This window comes from Erithacus rubecula, assembly GCF_903797595.1.
Source record: "Erithacus rubecula genome assembly, chromosome: 2".
Classification (NCBI taxonomy): Eukaryota; Metazoa; Chordata; class Aves; order Passeriformes; family Muscicapidae; genus Erithacus; species Erithacus rubecula.
In genome coordinates, this window is record NC_136685.1 from 94,729,294 (window position 1) to 94,754,593 (window position 25,300).

General features: G+C 39.8%; 1 protein-coding gene across 1 annotated transcript in view; it reads left to right on the forward strand.

The window, feature by feature from the left end:
• The window catches only part of LOC306798738 (ALK tyrosine kinase receptor-like), a gene marked incomplete at its 3' end in the record, with an annotated part of 236,864 nt that overhangs the window by 57,727 nt on the left and 153,837 nt on the right, over window positions 1–25,300 (forward strand). The window contains exon 2 of the mRNA XM_079298938.1: window positions 23,908–24,027. Within this exon, the coding sequence (XP_079155064.1) occupies window positions 23,908–24,027 (120 nt within the window). The remainder of the gene's footprint in view (window positions 1–23,907; window positions 24,028–25,300) is intronic.

Below are 25,300 nucleotides of genomic sequence, written 5' to 3' on the forward strand. Positions count from 1 at the left end.
ACCCAGGAAGCATCAGCTGGTACTAAAATGCTTCAGACCCTTATGTAGACCAGACAGACCTGAAAAATCAGGTGGCTTGTTCTTTGAGGATCAAAAATGTATGGTTTCTTTTATAGACATTAGTCATAGGTGTTCTCTTGCACATAGTAAGTTCAGTAATAACAGATAAATGGCTGATGTGTCCTGTGGTGGTTGTCCTTGGTATATATTTACTTTTGACATTCAGGATAATCTTAAGTATGTTTTAAATGTCAGAAGAAGAGGTACAATGAAACATTAAGGCAGTTCATCTATAGCTTAACTCTTTTATTAATTTCAAATGCTTTCATTCTACTGTAATAATCTTTTATTCACTTCAACTTACTTTTCTGTCCATCAGAAATTACCTTTTCTTAGCAATGATTATTTTTATATGCTTAAAATTTCAAGTCTTGGCATCATTTGTGAGCTGCCCTGTGTGGGCACAGCACTGAGTATGTGTGCACATGTGAGCTGCTCTAGCTCAGGAACACCCTCAATACAGGAATAACTCAAAGTTAGTTGCAGCAGTTTCTGCTGACTCATACAGGGCTACTTGTAAGGCTTCTCTAAACTTCAGTGGGGCTAAGGAATCACTGAGGAGTTACGAATTGCAGTGCAGGATTCACTCACAACCCAATGTGCTTTCCTGCTTCTTGGCCTGCTGGTCTTCCTTTCTCATTCTTGTCTTTTCAATCAATATGGGTTTTTATTCTTCCTTGCTGCTCTCCAGCTCCCAAGATACTGTCTGTATTTTCCTCCACAAGAGGCCTGGACAAAGGCTACATTGGGATTTATATTTCTAAGGGAAAATAGTTTGTGAAAGCCTGTGCTGTAAAAATGCATAGTCTCTCCTGAAGCAGTTTGTGCCAGGGATAGGAGTAGCTTCTCTTGGGTGAGCAATACTGGATGCAGCTGAGTTTTACTTTGTTAGCAATGAATGAGTATTTCTGTTGTTTGACATTGTATAGTCTGCATTAGATATTATACAACCTTTTAAGCCTTAAGTTCAGAGGTTCAATTGCAGAAGATTTTTTTGTTTGCTGAAAAGAAACCCCTCACTGTTCTAGATTTACTGGTAAATAGCTTTTTAAACTTTGATTTGGAACTGAGCAAAGGTGGTTTATTAAAGTGTGGTGATTATGAATCAGGGCAGCAAACACTGGCAGGACCTCAGGCACCAAAAATATTCCAGTATGGATAATATTCATCCAGCCATGTGCATGTCTCCCTGGGGGAATGTGGTGGTATTGTCTTGAAGGCTCTCCTTGGCTTGCCCAGGCAGAGTGGTGGAGGAGAGCTCGTGTCCTTAGGGGCTGAATGGGAATGTGGGACTCAGTGGCGTGTGGGGAAGGGGCAGATTGTGCTTTGGAAGCCAGAGACAGGGAAAGGGAGCAGCAAACATTGCAAAGCTCCTACCAGCAGCCCATTCCAGGGCTCCAGGGGGATCAGATTGACTGGAAGGAAGAGTGAGAGAGAGAGAGAAAGAGAGTTGCATCTTCCTGCAGCACACCAAACCCCATGTCCTACAATAAGCAGAGTTGTGATATTTGGTGGAGGCACAGTCCAGTAGCACTCTGATGGCTTCCCCAAGCAGTGGATGAAGTTGTGTTCAACCCATTATTTTCATCGTGGTTCACACTGTGTATGCAGAGATATTCACTAGGGGGAACAGCTTCTTGATTGCTTTTTAGGGATGCTTCAGTGGGACTGAGAATTCCTTGACTTATTCTACAGCAGTGTGTTCATGTCCCAAATAGGGAAGAAATGCCAGTGAGACACTATTATACTCACCTTCCCAGTGATGGATTGGTTATTCCAGCCACAAGGCCCATTGAAGGGAGATCAGAAGATAATTGACTGTCAAGCTTTTGAGCAATGTTAAAGTCAATTGCTGCAGAGGTCAGTTTATTTGAACAATGCACCCGTTTACAAAGGGTTACAGAATGCTAATAATCATTTTTGTTTTAATGGAAGTTCTAATCATTGCCAATGGAGAATTAACTTTTAAATGTTAAACTTGGATATCCATTTGAAATTAAGGCCCTTGGTCTAAGAACCAATTTTTTCTATTGCAATGAATGTGAAAGATTTGAAAAAAAATATTATAAGGAAAATGCCAAAAGTCAATGCTTTAATTGCATGCCAAAAACAATTGATTTTTACCTTCAGTCAGCTGAATTGCAAATGTGTGTGCATACATATTACATACATATATGCATTTTTTTCAAATTTCTCAAGGATTGAGAAAATAACTTGTTGGCAATACACAGAAACATGGCTGAGGGAAGTAGCATGACTGGGCTAATAGTGTAGGAAAAAAAAATCTTTATTATTAGTAAGCAGAAAAGAAGTTCAAATACTCAAATTCCTGAGGCTTCTGTCCTGAATATCTATCAGATTCGAGGCTCAGGAACAGACTGGAGCAGCTGTGCTCAGAATAAAAGCTTTGTTTGTTTGTTTTTGTTTTGTTTTTGTTTCCTGGAGGGGGTTGCTGTACCTTAAAAAGAAAAAGAAAAAAAAGAAGAGATAATTAATCTAAGTTATTTTTGCCTACTTCATGTATGTGTAATTAACAGGAAAGCTGCAAGTCCACCAAGAACTAAATTGTTGTCTACTGCATATATTAGATGTTCATACTGCCTTTCTGTTTTCAAATCAAGCTTAGTGCTTAGTATCACTGAGATTTCTGGTAAAAATCATCAAGATTTCAAGGTTCCATTTGTTGCGTTTACAGAAAGTGTTCCTTCTACCACTCAAAGTCTAGAAAAAACTCACAGTCCTGCTTCCAGTAAAATGTTGGAGAGCCCTAATTTTGACACACACACTTGCTGAGCCTCCCTACTTCTCTTGCTAGTAGGAGTCTTTGGAAGGGGGAGAAAACCTTTTACACACACAGAAATTACTCTTAATTTTTAGTTTCCCTTTGTTTTTGTATGTATACAGAATGACTGTGAAGCAACAGTGATGGAACCTCCTATGTGTCTCAGCTTGCCTGTTGTGCAAAAACACTTTTTTCTTTATCTGTTATTAATACATTTTGTTGAGGTTCCGTTGACCTAATGTGGTTTTCAGGAAGAGCTGCTACCAGGACACCCCTTGGCTGCACATGAGCTCAGTTCTAAGGACACCAATTCCTTTTGTTACTGTGGCAATAGCTTTGAGTCTTCTGGAGCACTGGGGAGCATTGAGCCTGCATACTGCTCTAGCCAAAACTGGATCTGTAGAAGGAAGAGATATGCTCAAGAAACCTGAGGAGAATTGCAGGTGTATTAGGAAGAAAACTAATCAGGTCTTGTTCCTTTGGTGGACAGAGTAGGCATCCAACAGAGCTTTGAACAGCATACAGAGGAGTGACTGTGGGACTGTGTTTGGTGGTAGGAAGTACAGGGTGCCCTAAAGCAGGTCTCCATGATATTTTTGCAGGCAGAGGAGAGGAGTGTTATTTACCTGCTGATGGTTACAGGACCATGGGAAAGCCATACCCATGCAGAGCTGCTGTGCCATGCTGAAAGAGGGAATATTCACCTGGACAGCCCCTCTGTGTCAGTTCCTTCCTGTCTAATGTGGGGCATGCAAGGCAGGGTGGGCTTGCAGAGCAAGTTCACATCTCCTGCAGAGCACCAGAAAGCCAGATGGATCTTTTGAATGGATCCACTTGAATGGATCTTTTCAGTTTAAGAGATATGAAACCTTCCAGGTTTCTAGCCCTCTTCTACCATCTAAGTGGTTTAAAGAAGTGGTAAAACATATGAAAATCCCTTTTTTCTAATTAATCACTACACTTGGAAACTAGAAGATTAAATTAGTTCCCTACTATCCTTGAGAAAAGGGAACAATCTATAAACTTTTGATTTTTATATAAGTCTTCATTCTTTTCCTATCCAACACTTCAGTTGGAGCATTCTGCCCTACACACTTCAGCTTTATTGCTTTTCTTTCTTTATGATATTTGTTCGAGCTAAAACAACTTTGGGAAGGTAAACAGTACCTCCATACAACTGTTTTGTTTTCTGGGTCTCATGTGCTAACATGCCCCTGAATGTTTGTGCTGCATTTCCCTTAAAGGAAATCTTTACTGCTCAGCTTCCAGTCCAAACAAGGGAGATCCTAAGAAACCTAGAGTTTTCCAGAAGAGCTTATCTGCATAAACATAATTACAAGACTGGAGAAAATGTTCAAGTGCTAATCCTATGCCATATTTGTATGAGGAATCCCGTATAACTGCTTCTGGGATCTGGTGAGGAGCTGGCTGTGATCCTTTCTATGTGACTGCCACCTGAATAGTAGCACCTGCAAAGGGGAATGTGCCCAGTGCATGTAAAGCATATGAGGGCTAAGTCCATGTTAGTCACATAATCAAACAAAAGTACTGTACTATCCACTGCCTCAAGGGAATCTCTGTTGGTATGTACAAAGAAAACTCTGTTTGGATTCCTCTGAAAAGCCACATCTCAGCCAGAAAAAAAAAGCATGGCTCCCATATGAATCCATGTGTGTGCAAGATTCTTGTTAGTCTGGAGTCCAAGTAGAGAGAGGCAGTCAAGAGAAGGCAGAGGAGAAACATCAAGAATATGTCTGTAATGCAAATGATGCTGTGGGTTTGGTTAAAACAGTAACAGCATGTTGCTGAGTGTTGCTGCATCTGCTCCAGTTCATCCATCTCTACTTAATAGCCTTTTGGCATTTGTCTGTTAATACACTTTTAAATATTACATATCTGATGATACTAAATATATGATTATTCTCTGTATGTTCAGATATTTGTTAATGCTTTGCTATATTCTAGTTTCTAAATTAAGACATGGGTATACACATATCGAGTAGCATAAGAAAAAAAGTAGTTTTAGCATGTCCTCTTTAACTTTCACGAGCTTAAATGATACAAAATACCAAAAGAGGAACAAGGTTTAGATGGTTACATAATCTATAAAAGGTCACCACAGGCAGAAACAGATTTGTAAGACAGAATTTGGGATAAGCTAAGTGCAAGAGTCTTGTTCCCAAGTCCTGAAGCAAGTTTGTCTAGGAAGAGATGAGTTTACCCTGTCTAATTTCTAAGTTCACACTGAAAGATACATTTGTTGTATTTGGGGTTGGATTTTTTTTTATTCCCTTTCAAAAAATCAGGTTGTCAACTGTTGCTTTACTGTGTCTTGGTTTGGTGAACTATTTTTCACACCATTAGGAGCAGTGGATATCTTGTGTACAGGGATGAGCCAAAGATTGTAGCAGTGGCTCCTTACTTGCAGGCAGTAAAACATTATGATGCTCATTTGCAGTACAAATACACAAGCCTGTTCATCACATTGCCCAACACTAATGCATTTATATAGCTACAAATTCCATTACTTTGTGCAACTGAAAGGACAGAGGACTTTGCCAGATAGGGAGAAATCACAGAGCACTCTTATTAAGAACCTGATGTCAGTCCAGAAAAGGATGGTATATCTTGTTTTAAACATTCAACAAACCAAAGCTGAAAAAGAATCAAACTGGAAATGGTTTAAGTTCTGCTTCTGGGCATAGGCAGACTTCCACAGAAAGGTAGAGGAGTAATTGTCTGCTAAGCAGACCTCATCACTGGAACAGGCATAGCTTCTTCAAAAAATAATGATACTAAACTCAGACTATTCTTCTTCTACTCACTGAAGAATGAGAAGTCTTACATACTGCAGGAGGTTGTTTTAAAGGCAGTTTTATTGAAGATAAGCTTTCAAAATATTCCTATAAATTTTTTTTCTGACAGTCAAGTGGAGCCTAGAATTTTTCTACAGTACTATTCATTTAAAAGTATCACTAAAATCAGAGGGCATAGATTTGCCAGTCTCACAATGTTCTGATGGCAGAGACTTAGCTGTGTTCAGTGTTTAGAGGAAAGGCTTTCCTAGAAGCCTTTTGTTTCAGAGACTGATGCAGTCCTGGCTGTGACCAAGGGTGACTCCTATGGACTGTGGGTGTGAAGGAAGCAGCTCTTTCACTTACCTGGAAGATGCCAGGTAGGGTAATACTGAGTCTAAAGGCAGCTGGATCTGAGCAGAATCAGACAGTAACATAGATTCAGGAGGGCTGGAGCAGAGCTAAGGAGCTCTGGAGAGGCAATTTCAGGGATCTTTGTGCAGACAATTTGCTGTGAGTAAAAGCTGGTTCCCCTCACCATGATTGCAAGGGTGCAGCTCTCACTATGCCAGCTAAAGGTCTGAGTTCCTCAGCCTGCCTTTTCCCAAGCTCTGCTGGGCTCAAGCAGGGCCAGCAGAAAATACATGCAGGCACAGTGCTTTGCAATTCCTCCAAATGACTCATGAGCCAGAGATGGGGTAGCTTGGGAGAAAGAAGAAAGAGGAAAGCAAGTCTAAAGGGTAGTTTAGAATTGAGAGGGAGCCATGTAACCAAAAATAGGAGTCTTCTACTATTTTTCCTGTTTCTCAACTAGAACACAGTCACAACCCAGTGGAGCCAAAGTTGTCAAAACCCCTCTGAAAATGCTTCTGGGTACCCACTGCATCACTAGGTAATTAGTGACACCCAGGGACACTTTGGCACCTCTGCCTTGCTGCAGATGACATGGAATCACTTTTGAAAAATCTCTTCTTTGTGAATGAAAATAAAGACTAGGAGAGTGGTTTAATTTGTGTCTTTATTTTTCTGGTTGGTAAAGAGAAGCCTTGAAAGAGACTCGAGAGTGAAGCAGAATAATCAAGCAACTCATTGATCTAAAGTTAATCTGCTGCAACTGCCTCAGCAAATGCTAAAAATGGCCTCCTTTGCTCCTTTCTATAACTGAGGAAACAGCTCCTGCCAATATCCCTCTAACACCAGCAGCCCTTGGCGCTTTTGTTCAACATGCTCTGTGTTTGAACAGATCAAATGAAACTCATTTGTTGTTATTGTTTAAGATTAAGCTGTACTTATGGAATTACCGTGGCATTATTAGGCCAGTTTCCTAGAACACAAAGAGAATGAAAAACAAAAATTAAAAAGAAAAGGAAACGTTGTTTATTTTTTGTTTTAAAACTCAGTACTGAGCTTTGAGTTTCTGCTGTTCTCAGTAGTGGATTGTACAGCATTGTCTTCTTCAAAGAAGCACCAAGAAGTTGTTTCTAAAACATTATAGATGTTTTACAAAGGTACTAGGTACTACACAAAGCATTCAGAATGTTTCCAAAATGCTTAGGAGGTGAGTTTCTGGTGAAAAATAAGAGCAAATCATCCCTTTTAGCTCTGGGTTCTGATATGGAATCTGTACAAGCATGAGCAGGTCACTTAAATGGACTATCTACTCCTCCATCTGCAAAATGAAGCTATTGAGTGCATCAAACTACCCAGGGAAGCCAGAAAATATATCTGTAGGCAAAATGTGTGGTGCTGACCTGCTGGGATTTATGCAAGTTGAATTTTCTTTCTTACTTTCACTGTTAGAAAGCATTTCTGCCAAGCCATCAGAAGCCATAATTTTCTTAAAAGAAAACTCATCAGTCCTGTAAGTCATCTTGAAAATATGCTGTGGCTCACAACTAGTATTTTCATAGAATCTTAGAGCAATTCAGGTTGGAAGGGAACATGGAAGGTCTCTAGTCCAGCTTCCTGCTCAAAGCAGTGACAACTGAATTTCAGCAGCGAGTGAATTTCAACAGCACTGCTGCCCAGCTGGGCAGTGCCCAGCCCGTGTCACTCCAGTGTGGGGCTTCACATTTGTCCCAGCTGGATACCACAAGGTTCCCACTGGCTCATTTCCCTGGCCCTGTCCCTCTGGATGGCAGCCCTGCCCTCTGGCACACCAGCTGCACCCCTTTGTTCACTGTCATCCACATTCTTGATTTTCAAACAAAACTTATTTTACATTGAAAAATGCATCTAAGCACCAAGGACTTCTATTCTTCTATTCATCCTTCCATGTAATTCCACTAGTTTTGGTGAATTGAACAAGATTTCAGAAATGTTTTATAAGAAGAGTTTTCCTTGTTTAAGGAAATTGACTGGCCTGCAAACCTCTCCTGTCTTTGTGTTCAGTGGTGAGTAAAGTTCTCTAGCTCCATTAGATCATGTATTCCTGGGGATCAAAACTTTCTTCAGATACAAACAGAAAAGTAGAAAAATTGCACATTCCTCCCTACCCACTGCCATTTCAGTTTGAAGTTAAGTTCCAAAGAATATTTGTTGTAAAAAAAATGAGTCTGGAAAAATCAATACATTGACAGAGGAAACTTTGTTTCTCTGACTCTGCCAGAGGATGCTATTGCCTTGTATCCCGCTTGGGTTTAGGATTTTTGCTAGCTCTGTATTGCCTGGAGCTTAGCCACTAATAAGATACTGGTAGAGGTAATTCTTTAACCACACAGAGGATTTTAGCCTGTGCAGGGGAGCTTTACATATTAGCACAATATTCGGTTTTGAGGCCACAATAGCTGGGGATTGTGCTGAATTTTGCTTCCACTTCCAACCAACCATTCAGGCAGGTATTGTAGGATATTTAGCTCTTTCTGCAGGACCAGAGCATGCTAAAGTTGTGAGTGCCAAAGCATTCTGATGAACTCTCCAAATGAATTAATTCCCTACCAATCTTTAAATCCTAGTCTACTTTAGAGAATGACTATTCAAAAAAGGTCCTAATTTAATCAATAGAGTATCTCCCCATGTACATTCAGACACACATATAAAATCTGTTAGTGACAACTTGATGGTTTTTACTGCTTTTTACTTCTATTAGCATTGCAGAACCAATTCTGATTTGAGCAAGCTGGAATCTCCATTTTCCTGTGTTATATCCCCTGAAAATAATATCTGGCACAGTGCAGAGGCTCTCAGCACCTGAATGCTGTCAATAATGGTTAACCCAGCTTCTGGTGAGTAACCTACCCTGACCACTGAAAGCACTGTGACTGCACCAGCTCTACTGAGACCATAATGCTTTTAGTTTACAGAGGGGTTGCACTAGGTACATTTTACAAGGACAGAAGGTCTCAATTCTGACCCCAGGATGTCTTTGAAGGTTAGGAAATCATTGTATTTTTCATTGTCCATCTGAGTACTGCTCCTGCATTAATATAAATCCCCATTATAATTTTTTTACACAGTTGACTCCTGTGTGATAGAATTATATTTAAAAGCTGGTGAGGTCTCATTCAATTTAGGTAAGGAAGCAATCATTTGAATACTGACCTTCAACACCTGCAAAACTGGTGGAAAAAAAGGAGAACATGTGTGCCTGCAGAATTCTGATCTGTTTCTGTGGCTGGTAAGAATATAGTATGAGTTTATTTTACTGTAAAGGTAACATTGCCTTGAAAAGAGAAAAAAAAAAAAAAAAGAAAAAAAAAAAAAGCCATATTATTTTTAAAAGTTAAGAAAAAATTCTGGGCAATCTCACCTTATTTCTTCCCATATCAGTTCTGACTGTGCAAAGACAAGTTTTCAAAAAAAACAGACTTAAAAGTAGAAGTTTGAATTTTGATTACAGCGCTATGATTGACCTCTCAATGGTGATAGGTCTGTGATTGATCCTTTTTAGACTACAACAGGATTGGCATCATACTCTGTAGTTCTGAATGTGAGGTGATACAGATCCCTCCCAGCCAGGATTCCAGGCTGGATTTTGATACTGCACACCTCAACAACCAGGAGAGTTTGTCTTAGATTCACTTTTAGTGTATGCAATGTGGGAACCTTTCTGCTCTAGCTGGTAATGATGAAAATGCAGGTTGGGTGCTGCTGTAGACACAGAGGCCAGTGCCCTGAGAAAGCAGGACAGGCTGCATTTCAGAATAGGGAACAGAGAGGAAGGAGGGAAAGCTCTTGATGTTCTCACATGCAGCCCAAGATGTGATGGTCAGAAAGCAGAATAAGTACCAGCAGATTAAAACCTAGAGCCACGAAAGTGAATTTGCAGCTCAGGCAGTCTGTACAAGGAGATAATGATGCTAATTCCTATGAGTAGTGAGCTGGATTCTGATCAACCCTGTGTAAGCAGGTGTACTCCAGAGATAGCAAAGAGCAGAAAAACAGGTTAATTACTATTTTTAGCAATGTAATAAGGACAGACTGGACAAGTTAGCACTATTTCCCTGTTAAATATTAGATTGTGAGTTCTCAGGGAGCACAAGCATTTGAGATGGTGACTACTAATAGAAAACTCTACAGGAGGTGAATGGGCAAGTTTCATCCACAGGAGAACATGCTCAGTTCCTCACTGTGAGAGTCAGGCTGCTCCTATACCCTACCATCTGTTCAGTGGCCTTCAGGTGCTCCAGAGTCATACTTGCCCTGGTGAGAGAGTCCTGGCTGTAAAACGCCAGGGAAGATCTTCCATCAGATCCAGTGCTACCTCTGGTACTCATTCCCAGAGCCAAGAAAGTCAATACCTCTCAATGGCACAAGAAATCCTATGCCTCCTCAGCTCAATCATGGATCAGGAGTAGGGATATAGAACAAAAAAGAGGGCAGAAGGGGAGCCTGTTCTTCCTACTTTCCTCAATAAGAGGAGGGAAGAAATAAGACTAAACTAACACAAATATACTGAATTCCTGAAGACTGCTTCTAGCAGTCTGTAGTACATGTCTGTACTACATGTAGTACAGTCTGTACTACATGTCTGTAGTACATCAATGAGCAGGAAGACACAACAGCTTAGGGATCCTTCAGGGGGTGACAGATATGCACTGAGGAGAACCTGGATGAGGGGCCTCAGTATTAAAATACGTGGAGCAAGTGTCCTCAAGACAACAACACCCTGGCCACCAACTGAATTAGAGTTGTGGCCAGGCAGTGCAATTAGTGAGCTGGTGGTAAGAATCCCCTTACCATGCTTTACTATGTTCTGTTCTTTTGTGTCTTCTGTTGCCCCTGTATAATTCAGAAACTATTAAGAATTATTCATCTCCTTACTCTGCATATTGTGATGCATCTGGAGGATGATTATGTCTTTATTAACTATTTGTCTTCACAAAGACTTAAGACACCCTGCTGAACTAGGGTCTTTCCTAAGGTCAAGTTAACATGGGAGAAAAGCATGCTCCCTGGTTTTCTTTTTGCCTGGATTTCTTTTAGTAAATGGGAAACAAAGAAGGCTGCTTATCTTCCCAAAGTACTTCTTTGCTTATAGAGAAATAAATACAGCTTTGTGACTCTAGCACATCAGGTGAGTGGGTTGAGCCTGAGGTGCCTTTTGCCATGTGCAATGCAGGGCAATCTCTGTTCATGTCTAGAGCCCACACAGTCATCTCCACAGCTCACAGCTTAGTGGGGGGAGCATGCTCTGAGACAGTGCTGTGGCTTGCAGCAAATCTTTTAAGGCAGGATAACTCTCTACAACAGAATTTAATAATAAGTGACTTAGCACAAGTGTTTTATTCCTCATGTAATTTTATAGTTTCCCAGAATGTCTGAAGCTGTAGTCCTGGCTAATGTATAGTCAGTTCAATAGCAAGCTCTGGAGGGCTGACTGCTCCTGTTTATTTCTACTTGATAAGCCATATGACAAGAGCTTTAAAATACCCCAAATCTTCACCTGATGGTTGCTGTGCTTACTTGTACTGCCATTGACAGAGGGATGTTAGGCAGGCCTTGGAAGAAGCATGGAAAACTGATTGTTTCAAAAGACTTTTAATTTGAAACCAGTAATTATAAAAGTCTGAATGCTTTTACTTCCCTGATGGGATTCAAACTTGCAGAGGTTCTCTTCAGCTCCATGGTGCCAGTTCAGCTTAATGCCCTCAGTGATGAATCTGCTGTTTGCACTGCAAGACAGCCAAAGGTGTGACTGTGACTGCAGGCGTGGGCAGCTTGTAAACAGAAAGGCCAGTACTTTTTTCAAAGGAAGGAGAATGTGTGTTTGCCATCCTGAAACTGCCTGACAGTGTTATTAGAGAAGGATATGGATATAAGGAGCAGTGTATCATTCCAGTGGGGATTCAGTCTGTTGTTGCAATTCCCACAGTGTGTTGTGCTGCCTCTGACATGCAGTTCCCTCTCTGTCAATAAGAATAAATATCTGCCTGAATCTGTGGACAATAGAGATTTTTTAAAATTTTAATTACTTATGAGTTTACCATAGCTGTGCTCATTCTGTTTTGCTCTTTACTAAATTTTCAAAAAGACCTCGTTGACTTTCCACGAGTGCTTTTCTGAGTGGCTTTTCCAGTTCAAGGTCCCTATCAGGGGACTCTCAGAGAGATGCTCTGGCAGAGGAATAGCAAACTCTTATCATGTCAGATGCATAAGAATTAGAATTACTTAAGTTATTTTCAAATGGCAGATTTTCCATCAAGAAATATCATTTTGAAAACTAGACTTCCTCTGGGAATATGTCAATTTATACAAAATGCCAAGGTCTTTTTCAGTCTGAGAGAAAATCAAAATGAAGTATTTTGGCTTTACTATGATGAAGCAGTGCTATAATTTACTTCATTTGCAACTATACTATGGTATATTTTACTGTAAAATTGACATGAAACACTTTAATTTTAATTCCTTTACACAGAAGCATTTTCTCCCCAGCTGTTTTCCTATATAAGATTTTATTTCAAGGAAACTTCAGTTTTATTCTTGTTCATTCCAGCACATGGATTGGAAACAAAAAGAAATCATGGAGTTTCCTGCAAAGCAGAAATTCATAATGTTGTTTGAATCCAGCACCTATTGTGTATCACAGGCATTTGAAAGACTAACTGGTGCATGACTGGAGTACCACAAAAAGCAAACAAACAGAAAATCCCAAGGGCTGAAATCTGTTCCCAGTAAATATTTGAGTAATTTCAAAGTATTCATCAACTGCATTCTGCCCATGAACTACTTGCAACCAGCCAACAAGTGCCAGATTTCACAGGCAAATGGTTCACTGCAAACAGTTTGCCTCTTCACTGTGACAGAGATGGGTGCTCCTAAGAAGCCAACTGTGTTTCTTACACAAGCTTTTAACCATAGCCATAGTAAAAGCTGTATGTGTGAGGAGCAGACAGTAGAGTTATAGGGAAATTATATTTTAAAAACCTTGCTTAACTATTTCTTCATAAAAATATTTACTGTCTATTATTCAAAGATTTCCAAATCCAGTGAGCATCATTACTTCCATTTTAGTAGCAGAATAAAAAAGCAAATGGAGAAACTACAAAATTTATCTTAGAGTCCATTGCAGATAAGATGAGGTGACAATGAAATTAGCTCTTGAGATGCAGTTCACAAAATAGTATACATGAGATGATGAATTGGCCTTTATTTATAATGTGTGCTAGTGTGGTGTTCATCATGGAAGGTGTTCAGCACTGTATAACTCAAATCAATTCAGCTTAGCAGTTTCCATAGCAGATGTACAATAGAGCATATACTCTTTCTTTCCTAGATGTGGAAAATGAGGCATAGATTACAAATTGCTTTGCAGCATTTGGGGCTGGCAGTGGAAATTAGTGTAAGGCTCACAGTGCTGCCTCAGCCTTTTCAGGACTCCTCTCTCTTAATTTGTCTCTCTTATCATTCTCTCTAAATTCACCTGTAGAGCAACTGCCAAAACTACTTTGATTTCAAGACGTGCACGCACATAAAACATTCCACACTCGTGGACTAAAAAAAAAACCAAAAACCAACAAGCTCCATCATGGAAGCAGCTCATGAGGGCAGCTAGTGATGATTCCTCCTTGATTATTGCTTAAGGACCACTATTTGCAAGCGCCTCATCCCAAGAGATTTTATTTGGGAAAATCATGGGAGGAAGTCTTCCCAAAGAGGTGTCATCTGTCATGACAAGTTGCCTGTCCTGATGACCCCAGTGCTGAGATCACCTTATGATGACTGATGAGGCAGTCTGTAGCAGTTAACTCAGCCATTTGTAATCATTCCTCTTACAGGCCTTTTGGTAATCACTTTGGGAAATTCTTATTTGAACAGTGCAGGTTCTGGGGGAAAGAAAGCAAAGCTATTTCTCCTGTTGCCGGGTAGGATTTAGACAGGCATAAACCTGGGGAGAAATGAAAAACAAAAAAATCCACATAAAGTATCTGCCTGTCCTTCTAGATATTTCTGCACACCTATTTTGTTTTATTTTTGTGTAGCTCACAGCCCCATCCACATACTGTCTGTGTTTCAAATGCTCAGAATTTCCCTTTCACAAGGTAGGGTAAAGTAATTTAACAGAGACAATGCTGGACCACCAGAAGCAGGGACTTCTGGGAAGAAGGAAACAGTAAAAGTTGTTTTTTTCTAAACTCTGCTACTGCTTTGCAGTGTGAATTTGAGCAGGTCATTTAATCCCATGGTTTCTTAATATCCTTACACATAAGAGGCATGTAATTTATATGCCCATTTTTTTTCTCTGTAGCTTGTCTTCTAATTTTTTTACAGCTCCTTATGGAGCTTATGCTCCTTTTTTCAGCCTAGCCCACCTCACCAGTTTTTCCCCCAAAGACAGACTGTAGCAGCATGTAAGAATATGTAAGAGACACCAGAAATCTCCTCCTCTGTGTGAGAGGCAGATGATGCTAACCTGCCTCTTCCTACTCACCTTAGACTTTGTACCTGAGGCCAAGTAAAAGCCAGGTAGAACTTCACAGCAGCATAATTTGCATCAGCAGAGAGAATCTTGGCTATCCTGCCCCATACACAGAGGGAGGTCCCTCGAGCTGGAGCTCCTTCTTTAATATCACATAACTGCTCTGCTCTGGTGGCATCCAGCAGGGGATACTGGTGGCTGGTGGTATCAGCTGCTTTACATCACTCACCTCTCTTTTGGGAATGCTGATAATCAATTAACAGTTAAGATCTTTGGAAAGCAGCTACACAGAACAAAATTGTGCAAAGGAACCCAAAACATTCTACAGAGGGTATCTTCACAGGTGCTTCTTTTAATTCAGCACCTGAAAAACAGAATGACAAGCAATTTCCCTTTTACAATCTTTACTCATAGTCAATTTAGAGATGTCTGTGTGAGTGAAGACAGGAGTTTCTGATGCTTCACTCAGATGCTTTATGGCCTTCATTTTGGCAGCACTTGCAGAACTTCCTTGAGCAGTACTTTCACATCTAAATACCCCACAGTTCCAGTCAGAGATGCTGTCCTTTACCTTAAGCAAAATTAAATGCTGCAGTGAAAATAGACAATATAAGAACATTGGCATCCTTCCCAGTAAAGGGAATATGAAGTAGTTTTTATTGTTCCTGCCAAGACAGCTGTGTTTTAGATTGAAATAGTCATCACACCCTTTTTCTATTTCTAGAAATAATGCAGCTTGCCTACCAATAACAAATGTCTTGTATTTTCTCTGGTACAAGAATACCCTGTACTTTTTTGCAACTCTGCAACACTATAGCTTAGCAGAAGTGCCTAATGCAGCAAATAAACAGGTTTGGCCATGCAAATGGTAGGAAATTCATAACTGTCACTTTTTCACAGTTAGTGTCTGTTGTACACATGCAGGGCTTCACTGATTCCTCTGAGCATCTGTTTTGTGTTTTGATATGGTAGGTATAGTTTAAATGTTTCTGCTTTAAAATGCCATCTTTTGATTCCAAGATTTCAGAACTAATCCATGTATTAAAAGTGGACAAGGCCTCTGCAGCTGTAGTGACCTTTCTACAGGTGTTCTGTCTGTTCTTATGCTACAGCTGAGGTGAAGTTTCTATGGGAAACATCACTTCATGATTTCTGCCTCTATTGTACAGGAAATGTCCAGTTTTTAACTGACGTTGCTGGTTTTTATTTCCTTTGTTTGTGGCCTATTTTAAATGTGAAGGACTGGGGATTTCTGATTAAAAAAAAAAAAAAAAGCCCCTGGATTTGTATTTCTATATGAAGAGCCATTACTGAGTTTTTGCAACATTAACTTGCCCATGTACTTGTGCAGTAAGCATAGAATTCCCCTCCTTTCATCAAAGCAATAATAATAATAATGATAATAACAAGAGAAAATAAGGCTGACTTATGCCACTGCTGTTACTTTCTTCCAAATAACCATTATTTACTGGCTGCTGTTTGCTGCTGGCATTATTGAATGGTTCTAGGCAGCAAAATATGGCCAGCTTGCACCTAAGGTAGGTTTATGCCAGAGACTGCTGTTCTGCTGTTCTGGACATAGTCCCATGCTCTTTGGGGAAGAAGGATGGTGCACACCTTCAAAAAGCTTTTTTTTTTTTTTTCCCACAAAGAAAGCTGGATATATTGCAGTATTATGGGCTACAGGGAATGAGGGTTCCTGGGCAAATCCAGATAAATCAGGTGGAGCAAAGTAAAGACACTTCCCAAATTAGCTCAGGCTGAACTTGGACCTTTAAACTGCAGTGAATAAAAGTTTGGTTTTCCCTTGGTATGCAACAGATGTGTAAAACTGAACTGTGTTTCCTCTCTCCTCACTATCCAAGTTCAGTGCTGTAGTGCAGTAGAAGAGGGTTGTAAACACTCAGGTCATGTGTGGCATTGACAGAGAATGGAGGCATTTAGATGCTGTATAGGAAAAGGAAAATAAATGTTCCCTGAACTTTGTTACGAGTGTCTCCAGAGCCAGAGGTACTGACATGGCATGAAAGTGTGAGAAGAGAAGAGAATTACTAACTTTTTCATCCTGATCAAAGAAGTCTTTAAAAGATGATGCAGGCTGCCTGGTCTGGGGGTGAAAGCCTTCCTACAGACCAAAGATTCAGATCTGAAAAACCTTCAAATACTCATTTCCCCATCATTTAAATGTTTGAGGAATTTTTGCATGTGTTTCTGTCCACTGACAAGAAATATAGGGATGAAAATAAGTGAGCACTGAATGCTATATCTTATAGCATGAGACACAGATTCAAAATGCAGATGTTGAGAAAAATACGAGCTTGTATTAAAATTTGCAGGGGCTGTGGGTAACTGAATATCTAAATATCTGCAGTTATGTTAAAGTGATGACTGTTAAGTGGTGTAAGTTTGTGTGTGTATTCTAATTTAGAATGCAGTCAATGTAGCACAGAAAAAAGGCTTTACATGGAGAAAGAGCAGGGGGTTGTTTCTGTGTTTATTCCTTTCTATTTCTTTAATCCCACTATTTAAAATTATATAGGAAGTGTGTGGATCTGATGAGACTCCAACTGGGCGTCTCTATGCAGAAATCCAAGGTGAAGGAACTAAATGGTTTGAAGTCAATGTGTGTAATGAATTATTAAAACACTGTCAAAACAACTATTTCTTTTGCTTGAAAGTCTGACCACTGTCAGACTATGGTTCTAGAAGTTACATTAGCTGGGTACAGAGCAGAGGAAAGCACAGAGTGCAGAGGGGTAATAAGAGACATGCAAAGAGATGAGCATTGGCAATATGTGGGATCAGGACCCAGGTCTGAAAGGTGAGAACCATACTGTACAGCAGATACAGCAGCATAGTGATCATTTGGTATGGTCTGTTGTGTGTGTGTGTGTATACACAATAATAATCAATATGACAACAGTCATACTAATGAGCAACTGCTCAAAAACCCTCTGGATGAAGAACACTTAAAGGAAGGGGCCAGTGCAGCAGCTCCCAATGACATGAATGAACTCCTAAGGTTGACACATGTACCAGACATTAATTCTGTCTCTCAGTTGTTCCTTTGGAAGATTTTTAAGCTACAGCACACACAAATACTGCACATGACAGTGAAAGGGTCACTTTATTTCCACATGTACAGAAAAAAATCAGGTATCTGCACCCTGAAGTACTTTAGTGTGCCTGAGTAGAAAGGTTACCAATTCTGCAGGTTTCTACCTGGCATTTCCCTACTGTTTGCAGTGTCTGGAGGTCTGTCTGTGCTGCAGGAAACAGGTAAGCATGATGCCTTTTAGTTTTCACTCCATGTCTGGTCAGTAATTCAGATGCATTTGAATCAATCCAAAGACAAGGACAGGTATTGCCTTGTGCTGAAATACCACAGCCCTACAAAATCATGATCCCAATACTCCTTTTCCAGTTGTGACCCTAAAACATCTAAAAGCTGATACGGAGAACAAACATCCAAAATTCAGAAGATGTGTTTGCACATGAAGCTTTTGCTGCTGCAGGGCTTTTCCCCCCACTTAGCTAAGCTACAGCTAGGCAAGCCAGAGAAGCCTTGAGCCAGTCCTGCCAGCAGCCTCAGCTTTTGAGGCTCTGAACCACAGTTAAGAGCAGATCGATTACTAATACTCACTCCTTTGTTTTCTCTGCATGGCCCACAGAGATGATTAATTGTGCTGTAAAATGTTATTACAGCAAAACTCAGTCTGCAGTTGGATCTTTTAAAGATTCCTTGTGAACACACAGATGAGTAACAATGTTAAGCCAACCCTAGCCTGGTCTGTAATTGAGGCCCTGAGTTCTTTATCAGTGAATCATGGCTGTTTTGTGGTGTCTTACTGGGCAGGTCTTCAGCAGCTGCAGATCATCTGAGATGCAGTAGTATGCTCTAGATGGCAGTACATTTTAAAACTGTATTAATTATTATAAGCTTGGTCATCTTAATTGGTTTATGTTAGTGCTCTTTGTATGGAAAATGTGGATTATTTCTTCCTCTATAATGAGCATCAGCACATTATACCTAGCTAATAGTTCCCTATTGCAATGTCTTGGGTGTTTGGTGTTCCTCTTCCTCCAGATCCAAGGTCCACTAATCAGGCCACATCTCCCAGACTTAGCACAGACTCTCCTTACATCAATAAAAGTTTATGGGTGATGTTTGGCAGAGGAACTGCCTTGTTGGTAGAAAAAGAATGGAGCTGTGAAGTACCTACTTGCTGATTATTCAGTTATGATGCGTTTGGGTTTTTTCAATAAAAAGTTAATATTCCAGTTGAAAAGGAGCTGGGAAGAAGTACACAGCTAACAGAAAGGGTTTAAAAGAAAATTTTATACAAGGCTTATAAAGGAAGAAAAAAATAGTCAGGGTCAGAAGGATAACCCAGTGGTCGAGTTACTACAGTTTTATTAAGACACATGCTTTATGTACCAGAAGTGTATGCTATTCCCAGATTTACTCATCAAACACCTGCCAGTCAGCATTGTGTATCACTCCTGTGCCTCATGCAGACTGAATTCACTAGCCACAGGTCTGCTACAGCCCCCAACTGCAAATTCCCTCTCTGTAGTAATCCAGCACAGTTTTTGTGATACACACATACTATAGTTTATTTGCACTCATCAGGCTTTCAATATGACATAAAATCATTGTAACATAGTGCATTATTAAATATATTTGCCAGCTGAAAAAGATAAACTTGACAGACTGTCAGTGAACATTTTCACACTGTAGAAAAGGTTTGTAAAAAAAAGCCCTGGAGTACATCCACCTATTAATGTAAAAAAAGCTCACCAACTCCTCACAGCAAGAAAATGCATGCAAAGTTCTTGCCCTCTGCCTTGTTCTCCATCATGACCATAAACAGAATTTGAATTTTACTGCTAAATTTTATTTAGACAATGATTTGTATGAGCATGGTTAAGTGTATGGATTATTCACAAAGAATTTACTTGGGCTATTTTGGGGGTTTGGTGTTGCTTGGTCACCTCAATGTGGTTTTTTGCTCTTTCATGGGTGACTGAGTATGTTGGCAGATGGGAAGAAGGGAAAAATGAAAGTTTCTAAGTGGTGTGAGTACCGTTATTGTGACTGTGAGGATCGGTTGTTAATTTGAGAGAGAATTCTCAGGAGATCTTTTCTAGTTAGGGATGGAAGGATACCCTCCAAAAAACAGAAGCCAAGAATTTCTGTGGAGCTAGGAGCTCAGCAGTCCTTTATCAAGGCCTGTGGAGTTTACTCTTCCAGCTGAAGAGAGGCAAGCCCAACCATCCTGCTGGTCACAGCCAGCCAAGGCTTCCCAAAGACAGTCCTGAGAGCTCTTTTGCAAGATCAAGGTGTTTGGCTTCAGGATCCTGCAGTGTTGGATCTGCCTCTTCCCAAGGATGCCTTTGGCCTGCCTCTGCTTCACAGAACTCTGCAGAGGTTTCCTTACCTGGGGCAGTCAGTTCTCTGTAAGATTTCTTGTTTTAATCAAATGAAGTTGCTTTGGTTCTGAGTAGTTTAGTCCTTCTTTTACTTAATAGTGGAAAGATAACTGCATATTATCCTTTCTGTGGAAAATTGCTACCTTTTACTTAAAACTGGAGTAACCTTTTCTGAAATGTCAGGCTTTCCCAGAGACTGGAAAATCCAGATTTTAATGTTGTAATATCCTTTCTGTGGAAAATCACTACCTTTTTCTTAGAACTGGAATAAACTCTTCTGAAATGTCAGGCTTTCCCAGAGACTGGAAAATCCAAATCATAATGGTTTCTAATCACATTATTGTAATAATTACTAGGAACTACTCTATCGATGGCTGTTATAAATTAGAGCCACAAATACTACTAATGTTGACTTTTGATTTCCACACAAACAAACATGAGGGATTTTAAATTTTTTTTATTTGTAGATGTAGCTGAAAGTACATGTTGATCTCAGTTATTATCTTACACATCTGTTGCACCTTTGAAATCTAGAGGACAGGTCCATGCTGGTCTGTCACCTCATATTTACCACTGAGAAACTGCAAATACAGCTCAGCACAGTGAGAGAGCTGAGTAACAAGCAGAATCCAAAGAGAGCAACAAGCAATATTTGATTAGGTGGTGGAGCAATTTTTGGTTAAAGAGAGCTTGAGTGTTTTGGTAAAAATTCATTTACATTTCTGCACTACATGAACCTTTAGAAAATTACATATGTTAATTTCTGGGGATATTCCTTCCTCCAGAGAAGAGAAAAAGGGAGGAAATCTTGTTTGTTTAAAAATGACCCATGTAGAAAGCTTTACTTGTTGTTCCATTTCTATATGAACATGAAAGGTTGCTCTATTAAAGAGGCATTTTTCATTAAAATAATACATAAATCTTTTATTTAATGAATTTTTAGCCTTAAGGCATGATTTCAGCACACATGAGCCATTTTATCTTTTTTTTTTTTTTTTTTTTCAAAACTCCTGGTGAACTGAGTTTCACATCCCCTAAGGAGATACCTTTACACAAGTTTAAAAAACAGAAATGTCAAATGTTCTCTTCAGGTGCATGTTTCTTGCTGTGATGGAGTACCTTGGGCCAGGATTTGGTGCTGGATATATCTCCAGGCAGGAATATCAAAGAAACCTCTCTTGTACCTCACCATACATCTGGCTACTAAAAATTGAGTTGTCAGCTTCCAGTTGCCAATCCATTAATTTTTTTTAAAGGTTAGGGTTACTTTTGACAAGTGACAGAGTACCCTGATACAAATAATTGGAATTGGAGGTTAGCATATCTAAAAGGAAGGAGACAAATTTTCTCAGTGCCTTTTGGATTAAATAGAATTATTTTGGAGAGGGGAAAACCCCTTTATTTTGTAAAAGGGCTAGAGTGTGGTCTAAGTTTGCATTATCCTTGCTACACAAGAAGCATTTATTTAGCTGAAATGGTCTCCTATTGTGATCTTTCTCGATATAAAATGCCCTGAAGGTGGAAGAGGAAAGGTCTCTCCTTTTCTAGCCTAAAGCTGATGCTTAAATCAAATCATTCCTCACTGTGAAGAGTGGCCTCTTGGCTATACAAAAAGCTTTTACCCAGCATCTTTCGCAGAAGATAACTTAATTGGGAAAGATTCATAACTTCTGATACAATCTTCTTGTCTTCAAGTTCAGACCAATAGCCTAAGCAAATCATTTGAGATGAAGCTCCAAAATTAACCCCAAAGAATATGGGATAAAATAGTTCTAAGGTTAAAATGAATTGAACTGAATCCATTCCATTCTTTAAAAATAGAGGAAAAACTTTCAATTTTTTGTATTATCTCTTATTGACCTCTTGCTGCTGAGGGGACATTCAGGTACCTGGACTGCCTTGTCTTTTCTGCTCAGATGTTCAATCTTATTTTTTATCTCAATTTACTGCACATATTGGTTCCAGAGGGAGCATTTCCACTTATCTGGGGCTGGTAGACAGGATTTCTGAGGAATGCAACATGGAGAGGCATTTTTTGGAATGTCAGAAGTGCCAGGGAATTTGGAGTAGTGCAGCTGATTGCTGTGTTGCTGATTCCCATGGTAGTGATTCCCAGGTAAGGCTGGTCAGGGTAGTTGAAGAGATTTAAGTTCTGTGACTGAAGCAATAGGGAGAGAAATGCACCTCAATGACTTTCTGATTATTTTGCTATGGGAACAGAGGTGGGAATCAGGTCAGTTTTTAAGGTTTCTGTGATGTTTTCAAAGGATTGCAGCACAAGGTCTTGGCTCTCTGGTAGCACTGAATGAGTGGCATCTGCATGCAATGTGTCTGTTTGGGGTAAAGGAGCCCCAAAGTTCTTCTCTGGGGGAGATCTATGATCTGGGATCAGGATATTAAGTCTTGCCCTCTTTTGGAGAGTCACTGGGTACAGATGTTATATAATAGGGATATTGATATTGGTCAGACATCTCACATGAGGCAAAACACACATGGCTTTGAAAACCAGCTTATTTCAGGGGCTCATTTTTTATTAATATACTTATTTTATTTATTATTTTATAGTAGCATGAAAAAGAAGCACACTTGTAGGGAAAAAAAAATCTGCTTTTAGCAGCTATTATAACTGTTGTAATGAAACCTGACATTACTTTCCACAACCAGCTTTATCAGGGGCTGCTGGAAGATGTGTCTTGATATTAGGGAGGAAAAGCCAATATAAAGATTACTCCATGGTTACCTATCACTTCATCAATGACAGCTGCAGGCAGAACACCAGGTTTGCTACTTCCCTTCACAAATCTGTGTAGCCACATTCTAGACAACAATAGGGAGTATTCAATTATGGCACTTAAACTTAGCATAGAGACCAGGTTTAATTGAGCCATTATAGGGATATAATTTTTGCCACTCAAGAATGTCTTACAATACAACATTAAGTCCATTTTTATCTTGAAGATTATTGCTCTAAGCAAGGAGTAAGAGTTACAGCTCTGACATAGGAGTAGTTGCTTTTCTCTTGGTTGTTCTATACCTCTCTTGTGGTTACAAGAGTGTGCTAGAAGTGAGATTGCACTGAGAGCAAGATAGGACACAGCTAACACCTGGTGTTTAAGCTTCTGACAAGTCCCTCTGAAATTTTCCAGCTTCTTTTAATGGAAGTGAAAAGTATAATTTTTTACAAAATCAAAGTAGTGTTTTCCTCAAGACTTCAGCCATTTACTTTGTTTACTATTTTTCTCTTAAATGTGTCCTTTTTTATGGCTTCTGGAGAGAAATCTGAAATCCAGAGGTTTGGGTTTTTTTCCATCAAGCAAATCTCTCAAACACAAGTTCTTCCTGCCTGTATTCCTGCACTTTTAAATCCTACTTTTCTTCTGAGGATACCAAAAAATGAGACCAAGATCCTGACATCTTCAGAAAACCCAACTGACACATTTGCAGGGATAATTTATAGTTTCAAAGCTTGCAGAATTCCAATTTGCTCATTGACCTTGTGTATTGTTTCAGACACTGTTTTTCTCTTTACACATCTGATGTCATCATGGTCTTGCAGAGTTAGTGGAGGTTTGTTCAGTATTTGGATCATGAAAAGCATCATTGAGATGCATGGGGTTGTTGAACACAAGTTGGATACCATTGCCTGTTCCATGTACAAGATCTCCTTATGCTAGCAGAACTTAAAATAAAAATTAAAACAAAACAAAACAAATTGGGGGACTGAAAGGTCAAAGAGAACTCAGTGTGAGATGAAACTTGACAATTTTTCTAGATGATTTTCCACTGTAAAGTAATGACTGTCCTTGTCCCTGTGCATGCATATATCGAGGAATAACCCACCAAGAAGTAGTTGAACATTGGTGCTTATTGCATATGGTCAATAAAACTGCTTAACTTCTCTGCACTTGATGTGTAGCATGCAAACAGATACATCATACCTAATGGGCTTTTCTTTCTTGGCTTCCTTCTTTTTATAAAAGGTCTGAGCCCTGTGGAACACACAGCAAGGAGCCCTTCTCTTCCTCCTGGTTACTCTGCTTGGAACTTGACCTGGGTCATGAGAGATACATCCCCTTTCTTCTCCCACAGAGGACGACACAGTGAGTAGCATGAATATATTATCCTCAAGAAGCTGCAACTCCCTGATTAAGGTTTTGGTGTAATACTGGAGTAAAGCAATACAAATCAAATGTTCAGTGGTAAAATATCCATACTGGCAGCATCTGAGGGCACTAGTAAGCCTTAGTGCCCCTGATCAGCTGTCCCTGGGACTTCCCCCACGATGCCCAAGGGCCCAGGAGTCCCATTTCAGCCCAGCCCAGCCTGAGATCCTTGCCATCTCTATGGAGGTGCCTGGTGACCTGGGCTCCCCCAGCTTGCCCTGCTCCCTCAAAAACAAGGGCCCAGACTGTAATATTTGAGTGGTATGTTGAAATTCACCAATATTTCAGAGAAGCTGTGTACTGAACATTTTGATTTCCATTCCCTTTTCTAACACCCATCCCTTCCAAAATCTGGGAATGTGTTTTCATCTGTTCTCTGGTATGACCTATCCATGGCCATTCCACTGTGAAGCACAATGGCCATAGTTAGGATTGGACTGAAATATCTAACATGCAATCCAGAAAGTGACTGCAGTAGAATATATCTACTATATATCTACTACCAGTCTCTATGCAGGGAGATAAGGTGCTGAGAGGCTAATAAGATTTACTCACCCCAAGCCTGTAATTATCTGCTTGAGGGAAAAGTTTGACCTACCTATATGAAGGAGCCCCATATTTCTTCAAATTTATGTTGCAGCCTTTTATGTGTGCAATATATATTCTTTCCACTGGCATACAATATCTGCTCCTAGCTGTTGTATCTGCTTGAGTGATGAGGACACACCAATTTCATTTTGGAAGCAACAGTAGTACAATCTTTTTTCCCTTACTTGGTTTTCTCAGAAGTTGCAAGAATGATTTTTAATTTATCCTTTATTACTTCTTCCTAAACTCTTTCAGTTCTACAGTAATACTATTCTAAGAGAAGGCTTTGTTCTTAAAACCTAAGAGCACTGATTCCATCTGACAGCATCACATGGAGATAAATGTACTGCATCTCAGCAAAAATGATTTATGATGATTTTAGCTGATTACACAAGACCAAATCCTACCATGTTCCAACCATCTGTTTTACAAGGAAAGGCAGGAATTTGATGAGGTGTTACACAAAATACAATATTCACTCAGGACAACTCTAAACTGCTTTCTCCCTCAGCAAGTGTAATTTAGGACATGCACCTTGAGATTTCTGGGGAATCTTGAGGAGAAGCAGGAATAATTTGCTTTTCTTGCTTTGCAATTTGGCATTTGCAAAAATTTATATTTA